Raw genomic sequence first — 23,907 nt, 5'->3', positions numbered from 1 at the left:
TTAATTTAACTAATAACAATAATTAGCAGATATTTTTTGCTGAAGTTGTAAATCATTCGCCAAAATTCACATCAAAGTAGGGCTAGGGGATCTGGAGAAAAACAAATATCACAATATTTTTGACCAAATACCTCCATCGATCATGTGACTTAACTGTTGGTTTGACTATTGGTGCTTTCACAAAATATTTTCACAATGAGATTTTTGATAAATACACATCAGTATTGAGGATATAATGTCTTTAAGTGGATACAGGCAAATATAGAACAACTAGAACAATCTGGTAAGTTCAGAAAATTAAATCAAAGTAATTTAGCCTTGAAAACCAGGAATAGACAAAGCTTACAGTATTACAATGTCCAAAATCTAAGAAGATGTCTTGTCTCATGCCACAATATTGATATATAATATGAATATATTGCCCAGCTTTACATCAAAGTATTTCACACCTGCCCTGTTTGGTTCGGTTCAATCGAACCCAAGTTCGTTTGCCCACTTAGTGCGGTTCTTTTGGGCAGGTGTGAACACAGCAATCACACTCAGGTGGGCACCAAAACAACTGGACTGAGACCTTCTTGAAGAGGTGGTCTCGGTCCGGTTATAAACAAACCGGTGCGGTTTGTTTGTGGTGAGAACGTGTTCCGACCTGGATGTGAACCAACTGCAGTCACATGACACATTGTTTGGGTTAAACATGAGCATGTTACAGTCCTGGAGGATTATTAATGTGCACCTCCTCCTGTACTGCCTTAATATGCACATTCAGCACATCCAATGCATCAAAACATTGTTTTCTAGTTGGAGCCGCGCCTCGTTTTCAAACTGTATGGTTTGACTAAAATGAACAATGACAGCAATATAGTCCACGATGAGCAGCGTTAAAATCAACCTGCGTAGTTGTCCCTCCATTGTGACATTAGAAAGTGTCACATTTAGCTTGCAAGTGTACTCTTCTTCAACGAAATTCTGACCACTCGAGCAGCTTTCTCGCACAGGCATTTGATCTGGTCCGCTTATAAATGCTGCCGTGAGAACACGAACCAGCTCTTGGCAATTATGCTGATTCGGACCAAAGCAAGTGAACCCTAGGTCTGAAAGCACCCAAAGCCAGTGGTTCCCAACTGGTCCAGCCACAAGGCCTAAAATTCTCCGCAGTCATTAGTTCAAGGTCCCACTGTTAAATACATTCTGCGTCATACTTGTGTTTGCCCATGTCGTTGAGCTAGTTTGCTGTCTGAGTTAAGCAGCTGTCTGTTAGTCACTCACTCTACAGCAGAAAACGGCACTTCAAAATAAAAGCTCTGTGCTGAAAATTTGCTGAACTTAAAAATAAAGTGTTTTCTTGGCTAACACGTTTGCAAGTCACCTGCAGTCCATTCAGAATGGGCCTGCAACCCCCAGCCCACTGCCAGTGCCCTAAGCTGCTGCACTGTACCCAATCTGCCATATTCATGCATACAGTAGTAGCATAAAATACACTTGCTGCAACCAGTTACCCTGCAATCACACACACACAAACTATGAGCATGTAAAATGAATTATCTTTGGTGTTCAATCAAAATGACTACATGTCTTTGTAATTAACACATTAATTACTCTTTCATGAAGTTATTAGTGTTGATCACTTTCTTCTCAAGAGTATTACATCGGGCAATTAACTCATTGGCCCTAAATTAACTGCCTATAGTAAAGCTCTGCATGATGAGACTTATTTACAGAGCTGTGATTACCATCACATCTACAGCAGGGCTGAGAAACAACAGCAGTTTCCACTTCACAACAACATGGTTCAAACTGTTCAGTCCATCCGAGTCGTATGCCTCGGAGCTTATTGATTCCTGTCGTTATGTTTTTCTGACTGTTGCAAAACAGTGTTTGCCAAACTCGTGCATCTACGCTGCTGAAGACTTGCAACAAGAGGGAGTCATGGTAGAGAGGAAGAAATAGTCTAAAGCGAGGCTCCATGTCACAGAGAAAGATAACAACAGTACTGCTTGTAATGTCTGTAAAATGATAGTTTCAAGTAAAGATAAAAACACCGGCAATATGCTGAAACATCTTTCTACACAACATGGCCTTCAGTTCCAGTAATGCTGTATGTTTCACACTCTATGCATGAAAGCCACTGCTTCCCAACTGATCAGCACATCCAAGGGTAAGGCAGGCAGGCTTAGCAGATTTCTTCTCTGACTAAGAAACCTAAATGACAAAGAATGCTGCACAAATATTTTCTCTTTTCATCTATTTCAGATGATGACAGGCAGACTGTTGCTACGGCTACAGCTAGCTCGACTCACCCATTACCTCCCATTTTCACAAATGAGCAAAAAGAGGGTGCAAAAGTGTCACTGTCATGATTCTCCACACAGAAAGTGATCACTGAATAGTAAGGGAACTCATTAAAAATTAGACCAATAAGCAGAATTATTTTATTGATGGTATCAATACAATCTGATCAATTCCCATCCCTAATCAACCGTAATATCAGGATGTACCAGAATGTACTCTCACTGCTTTGACTTCTAGATAGAAGACTGTTGTGATGCAACTAAACCATCAATATGACCTCCATAAATGAAGACTTTAGTCCCACCATTGTAAAAAAGCTCTGTCGCCCATTAGTATGCAACACTAGTTAAATAATGACAGACGTTGACAACAATCTTCAGTCTCTCTATAAAACAATAAAATGTCCAATTCAGTTTAAGCATTCCTGAAAGAGAGAGTTGGACACCTGACAGGAATCATAAAAGTTGTGATCGCTTTATGTTTCTAAAGAATGCAGAGGCAGCAAAAAAACCTGGGAGGCATGTCGGTCAGTGTTTTTATAAGAGGAAGGTTCACCTCAGGTGCTCAGACATCTAACAGTACGTGCAGAAGAAGGTGCAACTAGAAAGACAGTTCTCAAACAAGACCTATGTGAATCTGGTTTCAGTAACATTATTGTGGAGGAATATTAACAGCTGCAGCCTCTATGAATCATCAATAAGAGAGAGGCACAATGGGAAGCTGGAGCCCACCAGGAGGTGTTGGTATGTTCATTTTTAAACCTCAATTACAAATCTGTTGAAATGATTTCAAATGCTGGATACGATTACATGCAATTTAGTCAGAGATAAGGTTACATTTTGCCAAGCATATTTTACACATGCCCAGGATTCATACTTTTGATCCATGCTAACTATCAGGAGGTGCACGGCTTAGTGCCCTGCCATCAGCTCCAGATCAAAGACCAGTTCTGCAGTCAGATACAGCAGCGTGAATATGTCGGGAACAAATGTTTTCTCACTAAAGTAATGCTTATAAAACATGCAGTGAATTGCATCCTGTGTGACAAATACTGCAAGGAAGGGGAGTAAAAAAAGGCTAAAGATCACAGTAAATCGTTAAAAGGTAATGAGATGGATAGATTCACTTCTATGTCTTTCTTTGCCTTTTATGACTTCAGTGAATGAGCAGATTCTGTAATGAGCATACTAGACAACACCAAATGCACAAGTGTTTAGACTCAAAGAAAGCTGAAGCTGTTGGCTGCAGATTAAAAGCTTCTTCTCTTTTTCCAACAGCCTCAAGTGACCTTCATATTTTGCTCGTTGGTCCCAGACGTACAGGCAAGAGCTCTTCTGGTAACACCCTGCTGGGCCGGGGGCAGGTCTTTGAAACCAGAGGAGGCGGGGCCAGCACAGCTGCCAGCGCCGTCACCAATGGACGTCATATCACAGTGGTGGACGCACAAGGTTGGGGTTCATCTGAGGAATTTGTGCCCCGAGAGGAGAAAATTGAACTGCAGAGAGCGTTTTCTCTCTGTGGACTCGGAGGACCTCACGTTGTTCTGTTAGTGATCCCTCTGCTGGACTTTACTGAGCCTGAGAGGAGAGCGGTGGAGGGGAGGATGGAGATCATGACCTCTGCAGCGTGGAGACATACCATGGTGTTGTTCACATGCGCAGACTGGCTGAAGAGACGGGGGTGCAGCGTGGAGGAGCACATCAAATCAGGAGGCCCTGCCTTGCGTTGGCTGATGGAGAAGTGTTGCTACAGATATCACGTGTTTGATAACAAGGCAGCCGTCATTGGCAAGCAGGAGCAAAGGAAGCAGGAGGTGAAAGGAGGTGGGAAGAAACAGGAAGGGACTTGGCGGAAGAAAAGTGACAAGAGGGCCGGAAGGAAGTGCAGAGGAGGTGAGGCAGATGGGAGAAAGGGAGGAGAGCAGGAGCAGGTGAGAGAGCTGCTGCGTAAAGTGGAGGACATGTTGCAGGAGAACGGTGGGTGGCACTTCTCCCTTCACATGTACCAAAGGCTGGAGGAGGAATGGAGCCGGAGGGAGCAGAAGCTGAGAGCTCGACTGGAGGCAGAGACAGATGCGGGGAGCGAGAGGAGACAACAAAAGACAGTGGAGACGAAGATAAACATGGAGCCACAGCAAAAGCAGGGGTTAGAGACAGAAGAAGAAGAAGAGCAGGGAGATAGCCTGAGGAAAGAGCAAGAGAACAAGGAGGAATGTGCAGAGAGGAAGATAAATAGAGGGGAGGATGAAGAGGAGAGAGCCAAGGTAGAGCTTAAGACACTGAGCAGTGAGGAGGACGTGTGGGATACAAGCTCTGACAACGGAGGAGGAAGGGAGGAGAGCACTGAAGCAAAAACTGGAATGATGGCTCCATGTCAGCCTAATGGGGGTTAAAGGTCGGCCTTTAGTCCTATCAAATGGCTTGCCTGAAGTTACTGTGATCACAATCACTGTTTTTGGTCCAGCTGGACAGCTTGGCTGACAATGCCATAGTGACTCCTCCTGAGAGTGGAAACAATTTTCTCTTTTGACTCTCAGCTAGAAAGTGAATATTTCCCTAAATCTCAAACTCTTCCTTTAAAGATACAGATGGTGACTTTTATTAAAAAAAAAAAAAAAAGCTTTTAGTCATATTTGCTGTACATCGAAAAAATCAGTTTCTTCCTCCCACTCCTTGAGCTTCTAAAAGCTCAAACACCATTCTGACATCAAAGAACTTGTGGCAACGCAGGCTGTTGTGCCACCTCGTGTCACCTGTGTCTTAGCCAAAAAGTTGCATTTGCACATCCCGCAAAGCTAACAGCTAACATGCATGTACGCTATGCACCTGGGTGATAGGAAATAACAATATCAGCAGCTAGCAGTCGTCTTTCAAACGTCTGTCAAAATGGGAAACCTGAAGACCAACGGGACGGATTCAAGAGCTCAATGGCTATGATCTCACACCCCCTTCACTTTGGCTGTTTGAAATTTTAGCTCTGAGGGAAGGAAACAATCTGAGTGGTTTCACTCGCCGACAGGCTCAGCCAGCTTCGATGCCGATTCAACATGCTGAAGCGGGTGCCAACAGTGTGACACACGCCACAAAATCTAGGGCGACAGACGCTCATCAACAGCCTGACATTGACTGATGGCTGACTGTCGGCTGACCATCGGCTTTATGTGTCAGGCTCTACCGGCATTTGCTAGAATCTACCGCAGCTCATGGAAAACAAATGTAATCAAATATGAATTAAGACTCTGTTACTGCATTGCTTATTTCTCACCTCAAATATTTTCAGAAACATTTGTTGTTGTACTGTTTCGCTATAAAATGAGACAGTTTGCTTGGTTTTTGGCTTGAGTGTTTCCAACATGGGTCATAAAGCTTCTTGTTTTACAGCTAAACAGTAGACTAAAATATGTTTCTGAAAACATCTGAGGGAAGAAAAAGGCAATGCAGCTACAGAATCTTGATTCATATTGATTTAACAGCTGTCTTCGAGATTCCTCTGCTCTGATTGGTTGTTAAGTTATGTGTGGTAGTGCCATTACAGCACTAAGAGAAGGCAGAGAAACATTATTTGTTTTCACAGATCATCTGTCTCATGTACTTTTGTGTGTGGATATCGTGACAGTTCCAGCAAATATTTTAAAAAGTTATTTTTTAATAAAAGTTACCCACTGTAGCGTTAATGTACAGAAAGGACTGATACATCACTTTATGTAAAGCTATTTCATGTTTCTCATCCATACTTTTATGTCATGTTCTGCCAACTTTTGAAACCGTTTAAAACTCCCATTAGGCTCCATCTAACGATAAATTATTCATGTGCACTGCATGATAAATGAAATCCTTTTCTGCTCAAAGCCTTGTGGTTAGAATCGTTACCACGCTGCTCTGTGGTGAATCTATTGTTGGTCACATGTTCAGTTCCCATGCAGGTTTGTAATTACAAAGCCTCTCATAGACAGGACTGCTTAAATTGTATTGGTTTCGCTTCTCTAATTATCAGGAATGTGAGACGTGTCATCCCAGACATCAGCCATGACATTCCCAAACGCTGGAAACGCTTGTCAAACGTGAGAATATGCAACATTCTGGTAAACTAGAGAAATTAAAATCTTCTCTTTCTGTTTATGAAAGGTGTTTAAGAAAAAAATAGCCATTAAAAAGTTAAGCAATAAACTGATAAAGGAAAAAGGTTGCTTTGTTATATTTTTTTGCTTTTTCAATTTGCATAAATGAGACATTCACTGTCACTGTTTTTATGGCAGAACTGAGGGACGTGTGGTCTACCACCCATTTCATTACATCTGAACAAACTGTCAATTGGCTTCAGGGAATTGCTGTCTCTCCTCGGCTGACACAGACAGTTAATCCTCATCTCTGGCTCACAGTCATGATCCCACGCAAGGTCAGTCGTGTTATAACCAACGAGGTCAGTCTCAGCCCGGGACATCAGGCCAGAAAAGCCCAGAATACACAAAATCACATAAAACAAATATCTCTGTGCCCTCACACTGGAATTGGTTCAGTTCATTCAAACTGTGCAGTTATAAATAATCTACCAAAAGGCCCAAACGCCCTGAGCTTGTCAGTCATTATTTGCAGCAATAAAAAGATTTCCAACACAGTATTAATTTGTGAGGTACAGCAGTGCGCCGGAGTGAAGAAAGCCTGCGGACTACACGTTTTTTTTTTTTTTTTAACAGTTTCCTTTAAGTAGACATGGAAAGCTGCTGTGACACTACTTTAGATTGAGACATCATCTGTGAGTCATCACCACTTATGAGCCACTGAGACATACAGTATGTTTACAGGGTGTCACTGCAACCAAACACTTCACCAGATGCTTTCAGCAGCGGGTTCCTCCTGGTTACACTGTGAAAGCTATCAGTGAATTTATTTCCAAGTGTGTACAGTAGGTATCTCAACCTAAATGCACATCACTGCATGGCATGTGAATTTGTTAAAAACGTATTCTTTTGAGGTTGTTTTGGAGCCTTAAATCATTTATGTTTAAGTCCCTAAAAACAAATTTTGTTTTCGTCAGTGCAGCACAAAATCGTAACAGTCAGCAGTCAAGTTGCAAAGCGGGTGATGAAGGCACCAGGTATTGACAAAAGAAGAATGCATGGAATAAAGGTGTACACACTGGGGGCTTGACAAATAAACATTATGAAAATGCAAAATAATGGGCTACATAAAAACTTTTTAAACCAGCAGCGAAGCAAATTTGTTGCAAAGTGTCATGTTGTGATGTGCCATCTGTTTCACAAGACTTAATCGGTTGATGCCTTTATTTGTGATGCAGAAGTTCACAAAAATCCACCTTAATCCTGACAAAAATTACAATTACTTTGCTTTTTTCACAGTGTAATATAAGCATTATGTGTGAAAGTACTCATGGCTAAAACAACAGTTTAATTAAAAATATTGACATGCGAATTAATCTTATGAAAAGGGGATGATATTTCTGTTTCTGCAGCCATGTTCATCCTTTTTTACAAATTAAAGTCTATCGAGTCTGACAATGTTGTCAGAGTGCAAAGTTAAATCACTCAATAACTCTTTAAATTAGTTTTAAATAAAACATGTCATTTTGCAAATTATACCTCTAACTGCTGCTATTCATCTATTTTATTAAATAATGAATGTTAAAAAGACATTTTAAGATCATGTTTTCAGGAGCTTATCATTTCTAAGAGTCAAACGAGTCTGCCTTTTGTCCACAGATTTGACTTTACAGTATTAAAACTGACAAACACTTATAAGCATTTATTGTTGCCTTTTAAATGTGCGTCTATCCACCACACCACAGCAGTAAATCTTCCCCCTCAAGGTCTTTGTCTTGACTCCTCTGACATAACTATGAATCAATCGGAATTTGATATCATATTCTCATTTTTATTGGGCTTTATTACGCAAGATAAAATCTCAGAGAACATGGACAGCTAATACTGTAGCTCCTTATTATCAGATTTATATCTGCCATGAAAAACGTGTACGCTTATGACACACACAGGGCACAAACTATCATGTATTACACAATATTTACAGCAGTCATGTGGGCTTATGAGGGACAATTAAATGACATTATTATCAGAAATCTGTCTTATGTAGTATCAATCACTGTTTGTCCACTTCTCTAGTGTATCAAGAGAAAGTAAAAGTTAACTTAAGAAGAAGAAATGCCCATCTTGCATTGTAATGGCTTTCCCCTTCAAACAGCGAGCTAATATTAACAGAGTACTCTCTAAAGAAATTCACAACAAGAGCTAAAAACAACTTGGCTCTAAGATCCAGAGGCACCTTTTATCTATCTGGCAACGCAACAGCTGTTTCGGGGAAGCGCTTGTCATGGCTACTGCTGTTGCTATGAGACAACTGACAACCCGTTTGATGTGTGGCATTCTTTGGCTAAAAGCTGAGATGTTTTAACTTTCGGCGCTAAGTGCAAGAAATGTTCTCTGCTCAGAGCTGCGACAGGATGCACATCAGCATGTCTTTGCCCTTTGAATGCTCAGGATGAAGGAGCCAGTGGTTTGGACACAATCCAATAAAGCGTCACCCATTCTGGTGTCACTTTTCTCACTTAGGTAACCTAGCAACGTGCATCTATCCCCAAGTTTCTGCATGTCTGTACAATATCAACAGTCGTTTTTTAAAAGCAGCTCAAGGTGACTTTAGTTGCTACAGTTCAGCTTGCAATGATTAAGTTATGTAGAATCATATTACTGTATATCCTGTGTGTAATACCCTTACATTATGCTACCGTCATCTAATGTGTTGCTGAGAACTCCTGAGCCACAGTAGTTTATGATATTGCATAGCATCAGTTCTTAGTGGTGTGATTCATCCTCTTTTGTAGCCTGACATCGCCAAATTAAATTGAAATGTGAGTCAGTCTGGAAACACTCTGTTCATTTTTGATTTCAAAACGATGTTACCAAAAACATCAGATCAAAATGCCTCTGGATGCAATTGGATAGACCAAAAACCAATAACATTAACAAGATGTGATGTAGAGCTGAACCACAGACCACCACATCGTTGTTTTTCAAACTAGGTTTATGCTATGCTGCAACCTCTGAGTCTGAAAAATGAAGTGAAGCTATGCTTAGCCCATCCGCCTTGATTCAAGAACAACTGCACCATTTATACATTTGACATTCTCAGCAGCTGGTACTATACCACTATACCACTTTATAACTGCCACTAAAACATTATTAAAGTAACGCGTTTGATGTCACAGTACGTGTAGCAGTCATGTAGCTCATGGTGAAAAACAGGTCTTTGTAATATCTTAAGATCCAGGTGCAAGTCCAAACCCTGAACTGAAAAGTCAACACTTTGTACAAGTAAGTAAGTACCTTCAATAAGTGCTGAGCTGTAGCTCAATGAAATAAACTGATGCTTCTCATGAGCACAAGCAGAAATGAAAGGATAATGTGTGTGACACCAGTCATGCATTACTGATGCAGTCCTTGTTGAGGAACCTGTTGTTGGGCAGGACTGATAGCTCAGGCTGTTTGAGGACTGCTTGGAGAGTCAGAGGTTGTTTGTTCAATCCTGGTTGGTGCTCATGAAATTTTTGAGGCCACTGACCAGAGAAGAGAATGAAAGGCTCCATAACACACAGTTGAAGCGTGAGGTGGAATAGCTCAGGCTGTTAAAGGGCTGCTTGGAGATCATAAGGTTGACGGTTCAAGACTTATAGAGGCTCAGTGAATTTTAGAAGTCTCTGTCCAATGGAGAGAGTGAAAGGCTCCGTTAAACCTAGTTGGAATGTGAGGTGGAATAGCTAGGCTGTTAAAGAGCCACTTGGAGATCCTGAGGCTGATGGTTCGATCCTTATTCGGGACAAGTGAATTTTAAAGTCCGACGCCTAAACGGAAAGGTTAAATGCGCCCGAAGAAAGGGCTCCAGTGCGAAGGGTGCTTGATGGCGCTGTGGGGTTGTCCAGCTGAAATTTTAAGTGGAAATAGGGGGTGGGGGAGGAAGGAAGTGAGCAAGGGAGGAGTGAGGAAGGAAGTGAGCAAGGGAGTGAGGAAGGAAAGGAAAGAAAGAAAGAAGGAAAGAAATCTTTTGCAAAAACAAACTTGGAGACTTACTTCCTTTCACCTTCTTCTCTTTCTTACTTACTTACTTACTTACTTAGTTCATTTTTCTCTAAAATTCACTGAGCCTCGATAAGGATCAAACCTTCAACCTTATGATCTCCAAGCAGCCCTTTAGCAGCCTGAGCTATCAGTCCTGCTAGAAACACCTACCCAACAGCAAGTCCCTCAACAAGGACTGCGTCAGTTAGACCATGCCTGGTGTCAGACATACAATCCTTCTAATTTTTACTCATGTTCATGAGAAGCAACAATTTATTTCATTAAGCTACAGCTCAATGAACTGATGATGATGTCATGGTAACTACGTCCAATACCTTATACAGTCAATTTTTTTTTTGCTGGCCATGAAATTTCCAGTGCAAAGGTCTGCAAACCAAAAATATCGTTGTCATGTATTCTGTGTAAAGCTGCAAAGCAATACAAGTTGTCCGTCATTGTGTTAAACATGCAGCATATCAGATACATGGTCGTGATTGGTTTAGAACCGGGCCAGGTCGGTTTGAGATTCATCTGAGCAGGAGGAGGACCTGCTGCATCTGCCAGAATAAACAAAACATGAGCTCGCAGATTCATTTGGTTTCCAGGCTGACTCCTTTACATGTGAGCTGTTGCCATCAGCACCAAGGCGAAAGGAACCAACTGACAACATGTGTCTAAACAAACAAGATGTGAAACACAAAAGAGTGTGTAATTATTGTACATTAACTGAGCACTTTTCCAGCCAATTTGTAAGGTGAGGTGTTTTGTTTTGAGAAATTTAGTTTTATTACCTGTTATGTTGCCTTTTTGTTTTACCTTGGTTACTGTTGTATTTGTATGATAATCCAACACTGAACAATATAAAGTGAATGTGTCCCTATTTTAACTTTTTTTATATGTTAGGCCTGATTCCAAGCATGTGTATAATCACGAGACACTCAGCACAGTTACTGAGACACAGTTTTGCATGATCACATGACCCAGTGGCCTAGTAAACCACATCTGTGGGCCACAAACATAACCTTGAGTAGTTAAACCCAGATACAAAGGTTGAACTGTTTTCTCAAGTTTATGTGAAGCAGCTAAAACAATAACGGATTGCTCAGCTTCAACAGGGGAAAGGAAGGAAACTGTTTGTCTTGGACGATGAGATCGATTTCAATTTCTTCGGTGTGCGTGCAGAACAGAGGCGGCTCAAGGACATGATTAGCCCAGCTTAGCGCAAACACTGGCAGCAGGGGAAAACACAGAGCCCAGATTCATCAAAATTAAAAAATATAGTCCTAAGAAAATACTCCTAACAACTCCAAATCTGTCTTAATTACTCATTATTCTTTAATTTGCATATCTGATGTGTTTCATTGCTTCTGGGTGGATGATTTAACATGCAAATTAAACAATTAAAATGTTGGAGGACACTTACTCGCCTGCTTTTTCTATTTTTATGCCACACACACACACACATTTGTAAAGTACACAGGATGTTCTTCATCATCAACTCATCTGCGTGAATCAATCATATAAGCTGTTCTGTGAGCCTACTCTTTTCAACAGAGGACCTGAGCTAATAATAGGAGAGGCCTTGTGTGTTTTTTAAGTATTTAATTTCAATGCAGATATTGTTGTCATTTCTGCGTGTGAGACTAGAAAGACTTACAAAACATTAGAGAATCTACCTCTACCTTTGGGCTCGTAAACAACTCGTACGCTATTCACCTTAGAGCCGTTGAGGTGAGACAACCTGCATTGCAGCTACATCCTCTGTCTGTGATGATTCACTGCAAGGCGACGTCCTCTTCTCTTTTATTCTCGCACACTCCACAATGAATGTCCTAACTGCATAAGAGTCATTCATCTCACAAACACAGCAGATTAAAGCACTTTGATGATGTTTTGTCACGATCAAGTCTTCGTAAGGTGAGTGGTCATGAAAAATAATCATTAAATTAAAAAAAGTACACAGGGATCAGAATGAGTTTTAAAGAAACTGATAATATCAGTTCAAAGGGAAGTACTGTAGACTTGTAACATCTAAAAAAAACCCACTAACTATGACTGAAGTACACTGTGTTGAAGATTAAAGCAGGATTAAAGATCTCTGACACAACTTTTCTTTGGTTCTTGGTAACTTCAGCAGTCAGTGTGAGACAGAGGACAGGGCAGGCCGTGACAGTACCAGCCAACAAAGCGAACTACAGGAGCTGCCTGGGCACAGCGGCCAGCAGTGGGTGAGGGGACAAAGGGGCAACGTGAACTAGATAGAGAGATGAAGTGATGGATAACTAGAAGCAGAATGACTGATAACACAGGGGAGGTACAGTAGGATGAAGGGACATACTGAGAAGATCAATGACTGTGACCTAAGAGATAAAAAACTACAAGGAAGATTGAGTCTTGAGATGAAAATGGCATCAGCAAAGAGATTTTACAGGAGATCATACCATGCAAAAACAGCACAAAACCAAACACGAGATGATTAGGGCCAATATAGGTAAAAATAAAAATAGAATAGAATAGTAATAGTAATAGGGGGTAATTGGGGTTTAATATTTAGAGAAAAAAAAACTTAGAATTTCACAGATTAAGGTCAGAAATTCATGACAAAAAACTTGGATATTTTCTGAGATTAAAGTGGAAAATTAACAAAACAAATAAGTCAAATTTATGAGGAAAAACTTGCATATTTTCTGAAATTATTAAGTCTTAAATTTGCGAGGAAAAAACTCACAAACTCTGAGATTAAAGTCACAAATTCAGGAGAGAAAAAACTTGAAAAATAGTGTGATGTGTGGACCACACTGCTTCACTTTGCAAGGTTTGATCAACCTGATTTTTTTTTCTTCATAAATTTATGACCTAATCATCTCAGAGAATATTTAAGGTTTTTTTTTCTTGTGAATTTGTCACTTTAAAAAAAAAATAAAAAAAATCTGAGTTTCTCAGCTGTTGCACACTCTTTTATCTCTCACATCTTTAGAAACAAGATTGCGCATGCAGGATCAACCACACTGTGACCTTTGTATTTTTCCTTTGTGGCATAGTGTGTTTCAGAAAAGGACTAAGCCGAATCATTTAATGTGACGTACATTACCAGCAATATAAGACATGAAATGAGTAAAAAGGAAGCTCATCATAGGTGTTAGATCTTAATTTAGACCTTAACCTTTAGGTCATGTCTGACTTCCTTAATATGTGCAGGTTGAGGACACGTCAAAATGTTACAACATTTTTAACTACAAATAAAATGACTCAAGTGTTTCACATATTGTGAAAGAACTGATTATAGAAAGAACACACTGGTCTTTTAAAGGGGAACAAAAGGACAGGAGAGGCTGTTTGTGCTACTGAAGAGAAATGTGACAGAGGCCACATTCAGCCCTGCACACCACTTTGGTTTACTGGTCTCCAAGGTTACCACATGCGAAACTGCTGTAAGAATATTCACAACACTAATTGTAGACTTTAGTAAAGATTAAAATCCTGTGTGCATAATGCATGTCCATTGAGCTTTCAACACAGAAAAAAAACCCGATACCAGTGGAAAATGTTGGCCAGCTGCACTCTGAGTCGCAGATGTTTTTTCTCTTAATTACATTGACTTGAATATTAAAAGCAAAATATTGAAATGAACTATTCACATCACATCCTGGCCTCATTAGGTTTACAACATAGCTACAACAGCAGGTGTCTGTGATTCATCGCAGTTCAAATAAACCTGATATGCACTCCATTATTTTGCTTACTTTGTGAGAATAAAAAACACCAGCCTGAGAGTGGTTAGTATGCTGTGCAGCAGGAAGTGGCTTACAGCTTACAGTCACCAGGTTTCTGGGTATGGGATTGAGAAACCTGTTTTCCCCAGCCCAGATTCTTGGCTTTGTGTGTGAGTAACCAGGTTTCTCATCAGCTTTTCACATGTGCGCATGTGCATGACTAAAAACTTACTGTTTTAACATTACAGTGAAATGAAAGCAGTGTCTTACATCACCACAAACTGGTAAAATAACTAAGTAATAGGGCTGTGAATCTTTTCTCAGGATTTGATCCAAAGAAAATTCTTGATTTAGTACATGGGTGTGCTAATTTCAGGATCTACTTCAGACCACTTTGCACTACAAAAGGCAATGTGTCAAATTAGGTCATGAAAGCAGAGTAAAGTGTGTACAAGATGATGACATTTTTATTTTCGAAAAGTTAAACCTTGCTTCATTTAGCTTCCATTGCTCATTTTAGACTCTGAGAGCTGATGTTAGCAGCAGTTGACTAGCCAGTAGCCATACTACTTATTGCAACTTTGCTTCCATAGAATTGACACAATGTGCGGCTATGTAATCTTAAGCCTTTTTACCCAGAGATCAAACAATAGGTCTGAAACAAAGACCCTTATTTACGCTGGCTTTGCTTTTCATACAGAGCCAAATAAGGCAGACATTATGCTGCCCAGTGTGTGATTTTAGAAAGCGTGCTGGCGTTCAAGAGGCAAAAGAAGCATGACAGGTGTGACATGTAACAAACTACTGTCAGCTTCAGTGTGACACTTAAGATGCATGTTAGGCAGCACTCTCTAAACGATAATCATTTATCATCCTTGTTATATGGTGGCTGATCTCGTCCTTTGCTCGGAGGGTAAGAAAGTCCTGGACCTCACTGTCTCCCCAATTTGTGGATATTTTCCATCGCTGTTCTTCTTCGAGTTAGCTGCTCACTGCCTCTAGCTGCCATTTAAGTCTCCCGGTGACAGTTTGCAAATATAATACGTGGTCAAAACCTCCCACTTGCCCTGTCCTGCTGGCTGTCACTGGTACTGTTACCACCTCGGCTGCCAGCTAGAACGTGAGACACCTCTCTACCCCCATTCCAGCATCGTACCCTTTATAAAGAACGGCAAGGCGAAATAAGAGGGGGTAAAAGGGGCTTATGTAATCTACTCAGGAAGCCAGAAAGGTCTCACAGCAAGTCAACGTTGCCAGGTGAGGAAAAAAAAGGTTTTAAAAAATCAATTTTTGGAAGTTGTGATGCAATTCAGAATCACAGACAATAAGTCAAGATCCTTACATGAAGAACTTTCCCGTCCCTAGTGCGTAACACTTCCAAAATAAGGTTGAGGTTAGGGACAAATCTGAGTACTGCACAGCTGTATGTACCTGTGGGCTTACAGTCACCAGGTTACAATGTACGTATATGCATTTACCTGTGAAACAGTTTTTCTGAATAACCTGGCTTCTTGTGAACTCACTGAATTAAAAAAATTGAAAAAGTGCATGAACAAGGCCACTTAGTTAGAAGAGAGTGTTGAGATGCCTTTGACGCAGCACTCTACCTTAAACGGCTCCAGCAGAGCTGCTGAGTGGCAAACAGCAGAGGACTACCCATGTGTGAAGGTGGGAAGGTGAGTGTGAACTAGGAAATTGCTGGAAAAGAGCGACTTTCCATGATCAAAAAAACGTTAAAAGAAGGTTTTCTAAGGACATACAAAAAACCCCATTACATCACGTCTCTGCTCTCTGCTGCACAGGACAAGATTCCTAAACGCTAAGACAAACCCTGCTCACCTGTCTTAAGTCATGACATCATTGTCACAAGATGTGCAAACAGGAAACGTTAAAGAAGTGTTGTCAAGGAAACGGAGCAACTCGTCTCCAACACTAACACATGGATATAATTCAGAAAGAGTTCAGAGACAGACTTGAGTTCCCCTTTATGTGTCGCAAGAGAGACAACAGCAGCAGAACGGTCAACTCTAACAGAAACACGGTGTTGTTGACTGACTGAAGGTCCCAGTGCCAACAGGTAGCTCTGACTGAACTCTCTGCTTGTAGCGCAACAGCTCATGTGTTCATTGACAAAACTGAAAACACACATCTAATGTAACAAAGCCACAGAAGAGGGAGAAGTGAAGCAAAGGACGTTGAGTTTCCTTCACTGGGCAGAAGAATGCCAAAGAGAGGCCTAGAGAGCTTTAAATAGAGCTGAATCTATGAGACCACACAAAGGAATCCAGCCTGTCGGCAAATTGGTGATGTCAGGAGGCCAAATTGAAGTGTTGATTAGAGGCCGAGCCAGCGGCATCCTGAACAAAGACTGAGGGAGACAAATATTGGGGATGATTATCTTGCTCTCATTCATTACTGCCCGCAATCATTACAGGGACCGAGGGTGATTGGATCAATCCGTTAATAAAACTGGACCTGTGTGTGTTTTGGTAGGTAGTGGATTTAATGAATGAAAACAGAGGCCTTATGAATCCATGGTGACCAAACACCAATGACAAACATTACATGCCACCATATTTTTATGCCTCTGTTCCATCCATAGCAGCTGTGGCCGGAGACATAGGGGGCCGTACACATGCTTGTTTTTTGCGCCCTCAAATTCACTGTTTTCAATGTAGACACGTGACAGGCGCACTCAAATGAGCGCCCATTTTTGAGGGCAGCTCTGAGCTAAACCGAGTTCAACTTTTGGAACACAGCAGCGCGCGTGGTAGGATCACCCAATCACAGCCGACAGATATCTTTCCCTTCTTCCGTGAATATCAATCTGTGATAAACACGGAAAAGTTTTGGTGCAGAGCTGCCCATAGCTTTACATCTGTCCCACAGACGATATGCCCACACACTTATAAACAGCGCCTGGAAGAAGATCAGCTCTGCACTCAGGATTTCAGGTAAGTAGGCTTTGATACAGTGCTTGTTAAGGTTGCTTAGCAACCTCAAACGCAACCTGCAGCTGCGCTCTTAAAAGCTGGCACAAAAAAGGCACGAGAGTAGCGTCCAGCACCTGACATCATGTTTCCCAGGCAGTTAAAGACGCGGCATGTGTACAGGCCTTAATGTCTGCAGGTTGTCCTTCCATCCATTCCTTCTTGTGAACACGATATCTCAACGCCTTGAGGGAATTTCCTCCGGCACAAACATCGACTAGGACTCAAGAATTAACTTTTGGTGGTCAAAGGTCACTGTGACCTCACAAAGCTTCAAACAAATGTCAAAAAGGATAAAATGATGAAGTGAAGACATTTTATACCCAAAAGGTCAAAGGTTAACTTCACTGTGACATCATAATGCTCTGCAAAAGCAATTTTCAGGCCATTATCCAGCGTCACATCTCGGAAACAGAAGGGGACATTTGGTCGGATGCTGAATTGATGACTCTAATCTTGGGTGTCCATCTTGAAACTGTGCTGAGTGTATAGATCCTCTGTGTTGTCACGTTGAAGATGTGTGTGAATCATTCATGTTTTAGAGTCTGCTTCTTTGCAGCCACATCCATACTTGAAGCATTGTTTACTGTTATGGCTACATACGAGTCTGGACAGACATGAATGTAAACTGTGACCTGGCTGGTTGGCCGAGGCTTACAATCCTGAAGCGGTAATTCTAGTTTTTCCAATGCATGTCAAACAGGTAATAGTCTTTTCCTCAGTCTATCTTTATAAAAACCCTCATCCAAAGAAGGCACTTACGTCTGGGAAAAGCGTGGCTCACAATCATAGTCTAGTCTGTGGCGGCGTTAAACGTGGGATTTATGGGTTCGTAAAAGCGACTGCTGAGCTTTCAAAACTGATTTCAGCTCCTCAGCTTTCCTCGCTCGCATGAATTTCTTTGAATCTGTTGTGGCTGGTGTTGTCGTGCATCAAAAGGTTTTATTGCTGTGTGTGGAGTGTATTTTTGGAAGTTAATTGCATTCAAATGAGTTTCCCACAGACTGACCTGCTCCTAAAAATGACACAGCTCTCACATCCTAATACAGTGAATGCAGTATCTTTCCACCATGCAATGAGTCTGGATAGATCCTCTCTCCCTCTGTACACTGGAACAGATGAGGGGGAAATGGATCAGTCCTGACAGAGAAGGGAATAAATTGGGAGATAATCAGGTGTGAAATCACTCTGGTTTTCTTTCTGCAGTAATTCAGTCGGTCTCTCATCTTCTCTCTGCGTCTCCAAACACACAGGGCCATTTCTGTTTTACACAAAACTAAAAACACTAATCACAGGGCTTTTAACACACTTACTGGTGATACAGTAGGGAAATGTGAACCGGTCGGCTCCCACAGGTGTGTGTCTTCTCCCAGGGGAGTGCCAGCATTCACCATTTCATGCTTTTTCTCTGCCTTCTTCTCCCTTCTTTCTCGTCCAATGAGCTTTGTATTATTCCGCCCCTCATGTTGATCAGTTGTTGCCTATCCATCCTTCTGTCCGCTCATCCCTCTCTACTCCTTCATCTCCACCCCTCCTTTTTCAGTCTCTCTGTGGCTCAGGTTTTATACAAGCACATTAATATGAATAATAATGTGTTAGACGCTAAAGGGAGATCTTGCAATAAATGGTAATGTCAACTAAAAAATGATGCAACATAGAAATACTTTCAATTTTTCCCGGAGGGTGTTTTTTTTTTTTTCTGAAGTTCTCATTTTAAATTCAACAATCCAAAATTTGGGGTAAAAATATTCAGTTGACAGTTGGTAACTAAGCTGGCGTGCCTGCCACCATCTAGTTGTTATCTGGCAGCAGACTGGCAGAAAGCAAACAGTAGATTTGGTGTTGCACATGGGCTCCTTGGAGAGTTAAAGCATGTTTGCATGGAGAAACAAACACACACAAAAACACACAAAGTCCATCTAATGAGCTCTGCTGTTGCAAAGAAATATATGAATGTTGTTTAAAGTTAAAAATGTTTAATACACTGTATCTTGAATTGTGTATCATCTGAGAGACATGGCGTTAAAAGCAGCTGCTGTAACAGATCATAACTGTTGTTACTGTGCTTAATTAATATATCAAACAATGTGTGCAAAGGTCACAACTGCCAAAACGAGATCTCTGGTTATCTGCTCACCAAACTTAAGCTGCTATCATTGCATGATCTGTACTGAAACACAGAAAAAACATCTCTATTGTCTTGTGGTGTACACAAGCCTCCAGCATCCAGTTTTCATTCTCATCGAGGCACTCAGGTGAAGGTGTTGGCAGTCGGGTTGCTATAGAGACAGCTATATCTGTGAATCACCATCGTAATGATGCCAGTGGTTTCCTGTACAGGGACAGGGAGTTAATCTAGAGCAGCTCATCCAGGTTTCAAACACGGCTTTCTGAAACAGTTTCTCCAAATGTTATTCATTACATATGTTAAATGTGATTAATGTCAAGCACCTGTGTTAGGGCTCATTACTGAGAGCTAACGGCTCTGGCCTCGGGGCACTTGTAAAAGCTGGAATGGATCAATAAAAGTCATGTGGTGGAATCAATGAGAAGAAGCAGATAAAGATATAGAAGCAATACAAGAGTGAAAACAGAAATAGAACTGTATTGTCTGGCCACCAAATCACTGAAGATGAAAAGCAAATATATGGAGTCCTGTTTCAGGAAACTGGTTTAGTTAATCCAAGACTAGGTGGCATCAATTTGAGAAAACCAATTTCACTTAATCTGGTTTTACACGTATACAAGTGGTCGGCTGCACGTGATCTGGTTTAAAAAGGCTAGTCTGCTAGCCTAGAACTTACTTTATTCTAAATCAGATCAGTGAGTCTATGCAACAGTCTATACTTGGCCTTAAAATGGGATCAAGTACAACAATTTACTGACTTATGTCACTGAAAACAGAAGTTGCATGTATCAACATCAGTGGTTTTCTTTTTTTTTTTTGTGCCCAAGGCACACCACAGGGGCAAGCCAAAACCTCAAGGCACATCTATATTTATACCTGTGCACGATAGCATCTATATTGCGTGTTATCACTTTTATCACGACAATAAAAATACAGTAAAATAAGACTAGTAGCTCTTGTGATACTGTCTACCGTCGTCTTCGCTTGTGCTTTGTTGTAATTTGCACCGTACAGTAAAGCAATCCATTGTCCCGCTCACAGCTTTCTCTTTTTAATTGTAATCATCCCGCACACTGGCTGCCTATCAGGGCTTTTAATATGTCACACACTTACAAATCCCACATGCAAAAAGCAACTGATAGGTACATTTTTTAGCTAGAGTTGCCTTTTTATTAGGTGCATGGTTGCACACAACATACTGATACAGTCAATTTAAAATTCATTCATAACTTTTGAATAGGCCCAGTTGAATATTGCAATAATAATGTGTGGTTATCACAAAATCTCACGGCACACCTGATCAGTGGTTCTCAATGGCACACCATTTGAGAACCACTGATCTACATAATAAATACATTTATTGTTATCATTAAAACCCATTTGAACTTCATCTGATACCCCAACCCCCACAGTTGTGAAAACAGCAGGTGGACTCAGTTTTAGATAGCGTGGAGATAAAAGATGACAGAACGCATCTATTGGTACCAAGCATTTCATGGTATCTTGTCCTAAGGGGCTAAATAATGCTCCACAGATAGGCTAAATTGTGGTGATGGAAAAAAAAGTGGCATTGTCATTTTTCAGAATGTTGTGTTTGAATATTTCTGCACACTTGGGTTCATAAACTGTCTTGGATTAGCATAATTTAACATACACTGGATTATACTAGACTAATAAACTATATTTCTTCAATAAATGTGTGATTTTACTTTTCTCTAATCCTTCATTGGAGGGCATTTTATTCTATCTTTGTTTGTTTTAAGGTAAAAGGAGGATTAAAACTGTGAGTCTGATCTTAAAGGGAAGAAAGGCTATGAAATAACTGTCTTGATCCTTTTTTTTTGTCATTATATTGAGAATATGTATGCACGACAGAGCATGACCTGCATGGGTCTAAAACACCGGATTTGGAAATGGTTGTTAGAGACCATCTCGGTCACCTCCGGGGCTAATGGCCGAGAGCTTATTTGAAATTGCCCGTGTTGGTATTAGAGCTAAGGGTGGGTGTTGGTGATGCTGGAGTGGATGAGGATCAGGGGCCAAATCTGTGAATTGTTGTCCCCCTGTGTAAAATCCCTAATGGCTGTACTGGCTGTACTTTGTGCTAATTAGCTAATGTTAGCATGCTACCTCACTAAACTAAGATGGACATGCTAAACATTCAGATATTTACTATGAGTCCTGTAGTAGAAATATTGGTGTAGGCATTTTTAAATTCTGTAAGTGTGTGAATATGTGTCTAAAACACTAATTCATATTCCAGCACTCTTACCTTCACTAATCAATCAAAGTTTTGCCCTGCAGCCGTTCATTAGCAGCTTGTTTCTGCCTCTCACGTCTCTGAGCAGCCCTCGTCCTTCATCCCTTCATCGCTGATCACTTTATGTGATCTCCACACAACTGACACCAGTCACTTGACATGACTTTCAATTTGCCCCTCGCTCACTCTTCACACCGCTCGTCTTCTTCATCTCTAATGTCTCCCCTTTCTTTCTTTGTCTTTTATCATCCTGTCTCTGTCACTATTTGTTCTGGCTGCCACACTTTGATCAGTCGCACATCTCACTGTTGCCCCTGTCTCACTGTTTGTTTATTGTGGTTTGTTTGTCTTTTCACATCCTCTCCATTTTGGCCTCTCTTTCTCTTTACTCACTCTCCTTCTTGCTTTATTCACACCCTCTTTTTGTCTCTGAAAGCTACAGTGCGCCACTAGACAAAAATCACTATCTTCCCTTTTTAGGCTTCCCATGTAAAACATGTTTCTGTCTTCTCCTGCATGTCACCAGTTTCCCCACTCCTTTCCTTTCTCTGTTGTGTCTTATTTGTTATGTTTTTCTTTGTCTTCTTCCCCCTCTCCTCTATTCATCTCTGCTGTTAAATATTTGATTATGAGCGCGCTGACATGACACCACTGTTCCCTGCTGGAGCTGGGGGTGTTTAGATCTCAAAGCAGAGGATGAAGAAGAAAACATGAGGCACTTTCAAACGTGCATCTGAGCCTTTTCTGTGCCACATAATCTTGTAGTGCAGCTTCGGATCACGCAATCGAAGACATTTAGTTAGATTATGTCAAGAAGAGCGAGGTCAAAGACACATAGAGGCATCAACACGGACATTAAAGACAGGGAGAATATCGGTTGATGTTGCTCCCACTCAGACGTTTTGCAGAAGCTATTAAGTAACTGCGTAGGCACTGTAAATTATCCACTATTAAATTAGCATAATCTGCCTGTAGGGTGTTTTGTCTAATGCAGGTGCAGACACAAACTGCCTTTTTCAATTTTAGGGGAGAATTTGCGTTTTTAAATATCAATCAAATCCGAACTGAATTGCTCTAAAAGTTTGTGTTGCAGTCTCTCAAAATCAGGGTAAGAAGAACACACTGCATATACTTTTGTGTGTCTGTACAATGCGTGGGCACTAGAGAGAGGCTGCTGATGGCTTGTCTAAATGTGCTGGAGCCAACACTTGAGGAGGGAACCAACAAGAGAGAGAAAAGAAAGCCACCAAAGGGAGACAGACATGTGCATGTGACAGTAAAAAGCAAAGGGAGACAAATCAGGGAGGCATAAAAAGCAGAGTGTGAGCCGCTCTGCCTGCAGCGAGCAGCTAAGTTAAGCTAAAGAACTAACCCACTGACCCACATATCACACAGCCAGCAGTCAGTGCGAGACTCTGAGTACTAGCATGCTAACACTAGTAAGCTGAGTCACTCTGTCTAACAGGAAGATTTATAATTCAAACACATGGACGCACCTGTAATGGAACAGAGTGAAACTTAAGTGCACTGAACCAAGCAGAGCCGAGGTAAACACGACAGAAAACCTTCAGGAGATAAACTGATATGAAAGGATCACTTCACACAAATCAAAACATTTTCATACTTACTGTAAGTGGCATCTAAACGTATAGTTTCGAACTGTGACTGAAATTTCACAAACTTTGAAAAAGTTTCACAAGATTATCTACACACCTCACTGTAGAAACTTCTACATGGCACTGTTTCTTCAGAAGAAAGTAGTGAAAGAGTTTCTCTTTGTTCACTGTCACAAATTAAACATTGACTTCATTGTGTTGCAGTGGCAGCGGAAGTTTGAGAGATGAATATCTCAAAAAACCTCAGCAAATAAAACCCAAAATATCTGCGCTTAATATCACAAGGGCCAACTGAGAAAGTGTTTTCCTGTGATTCAGGTGACGCAACACTTTAACCCAAATTCCTATCTAGAACAAACACTGGATGAAGATGAATATGTGTAATGCACCGGGGAGCTGATACATTGCATCAGCGACAGAAAGATCTCATTTCAGATCTTTTAATGTCAGATAAGATTTTTGTTTTTTCAAACAGTTACGTCAACTAAACCAAACTTTTATACTGACAAATCTGCAAGAGGAGTAAAGTATACCAACAAAACCAAACTTATGAATAAAGAACAGCTTTTAACATACACACCTTTTAAGTAGGGCTGGGCAATATGGCCTATAAATTATATCTTGATATCTTTAGGCAATGCCACGACATACAATACTGCTGGTTGATCTGCCCCTTTGATGCATATGATTATACCAATGTGACCATTCTAGTTGACAAATCTGAATTTAGAGGAAATCCTATCCCAGCTGACATTGGGCGAGAGGCAGGGTACACCCTGGACAGGTCACCAGACTATCACAGGGCTGACACATAGAGACAGACAACCA

The 23,907-nt window shown here is 40.9% G+C and overlaps 2 protein-coding genes across 7 annotated transcripts in view; one reads left to right on the top strand and one right to left on the bottom strand.

The window, feature by feature from the left end:
• The window catches only part of zgc:136870 (uncharacterized protein LOC664693 homolog), a 40,288-nt gene extending 33,861 nt beyond the window's left edge, over positions 1 to 6,427 (top strand). For 2 of the 3 annotated variants that reach the window (XR_007451065.1, XR_007451064.1), the window contains exon 3: positions 3,567 to 3,666. Coding sequence is in view for 1 of the 3 variants with exons in the window: in XM_049598364.1 (XP_049454321.1) it covers positions 3,002 to 3,032; positions 3,567 to 4,681 (1,146 nt within the window). In the remaining 2 variants the exon portion in view is untranslated. Of the gene's footprint in view, positions 1 to 2,889; positions 3,033 to 3,566 lie in introns of those variants that run through there. The other variant, XM_049598364.1, reaches the window with a different exon arrangement.
• LOC125902193 (SPRY domain-containing SOCS box protein 4-like) overlaps positions 1 to 23,907 on the bottom strand; it is a 121,311-nt gene that overhangs the window by 22,356 nt on the left and 75,048 nt on the right. The gene's annotated exons all lie outside the window — the stretch shown is intronic.

This window comes from Epinephelus fuscoguttatus, linkage group LG15, assembly GCF_011397635.1.
Source record: "Epinephelus fuscoguttatus linkage group LG15, E.fuscoguttatus.final_Chr_v1".
Lineage (NCBI taxonomy): Eukaryota > Metazoa > Chordata > Actinopteri > Perciformes > Serranidae > Epinephelus > Epinephelus fuscoguttatus.
This window is presented reverse-complemented; position numbering and strand designations above follow the sequence as displayed.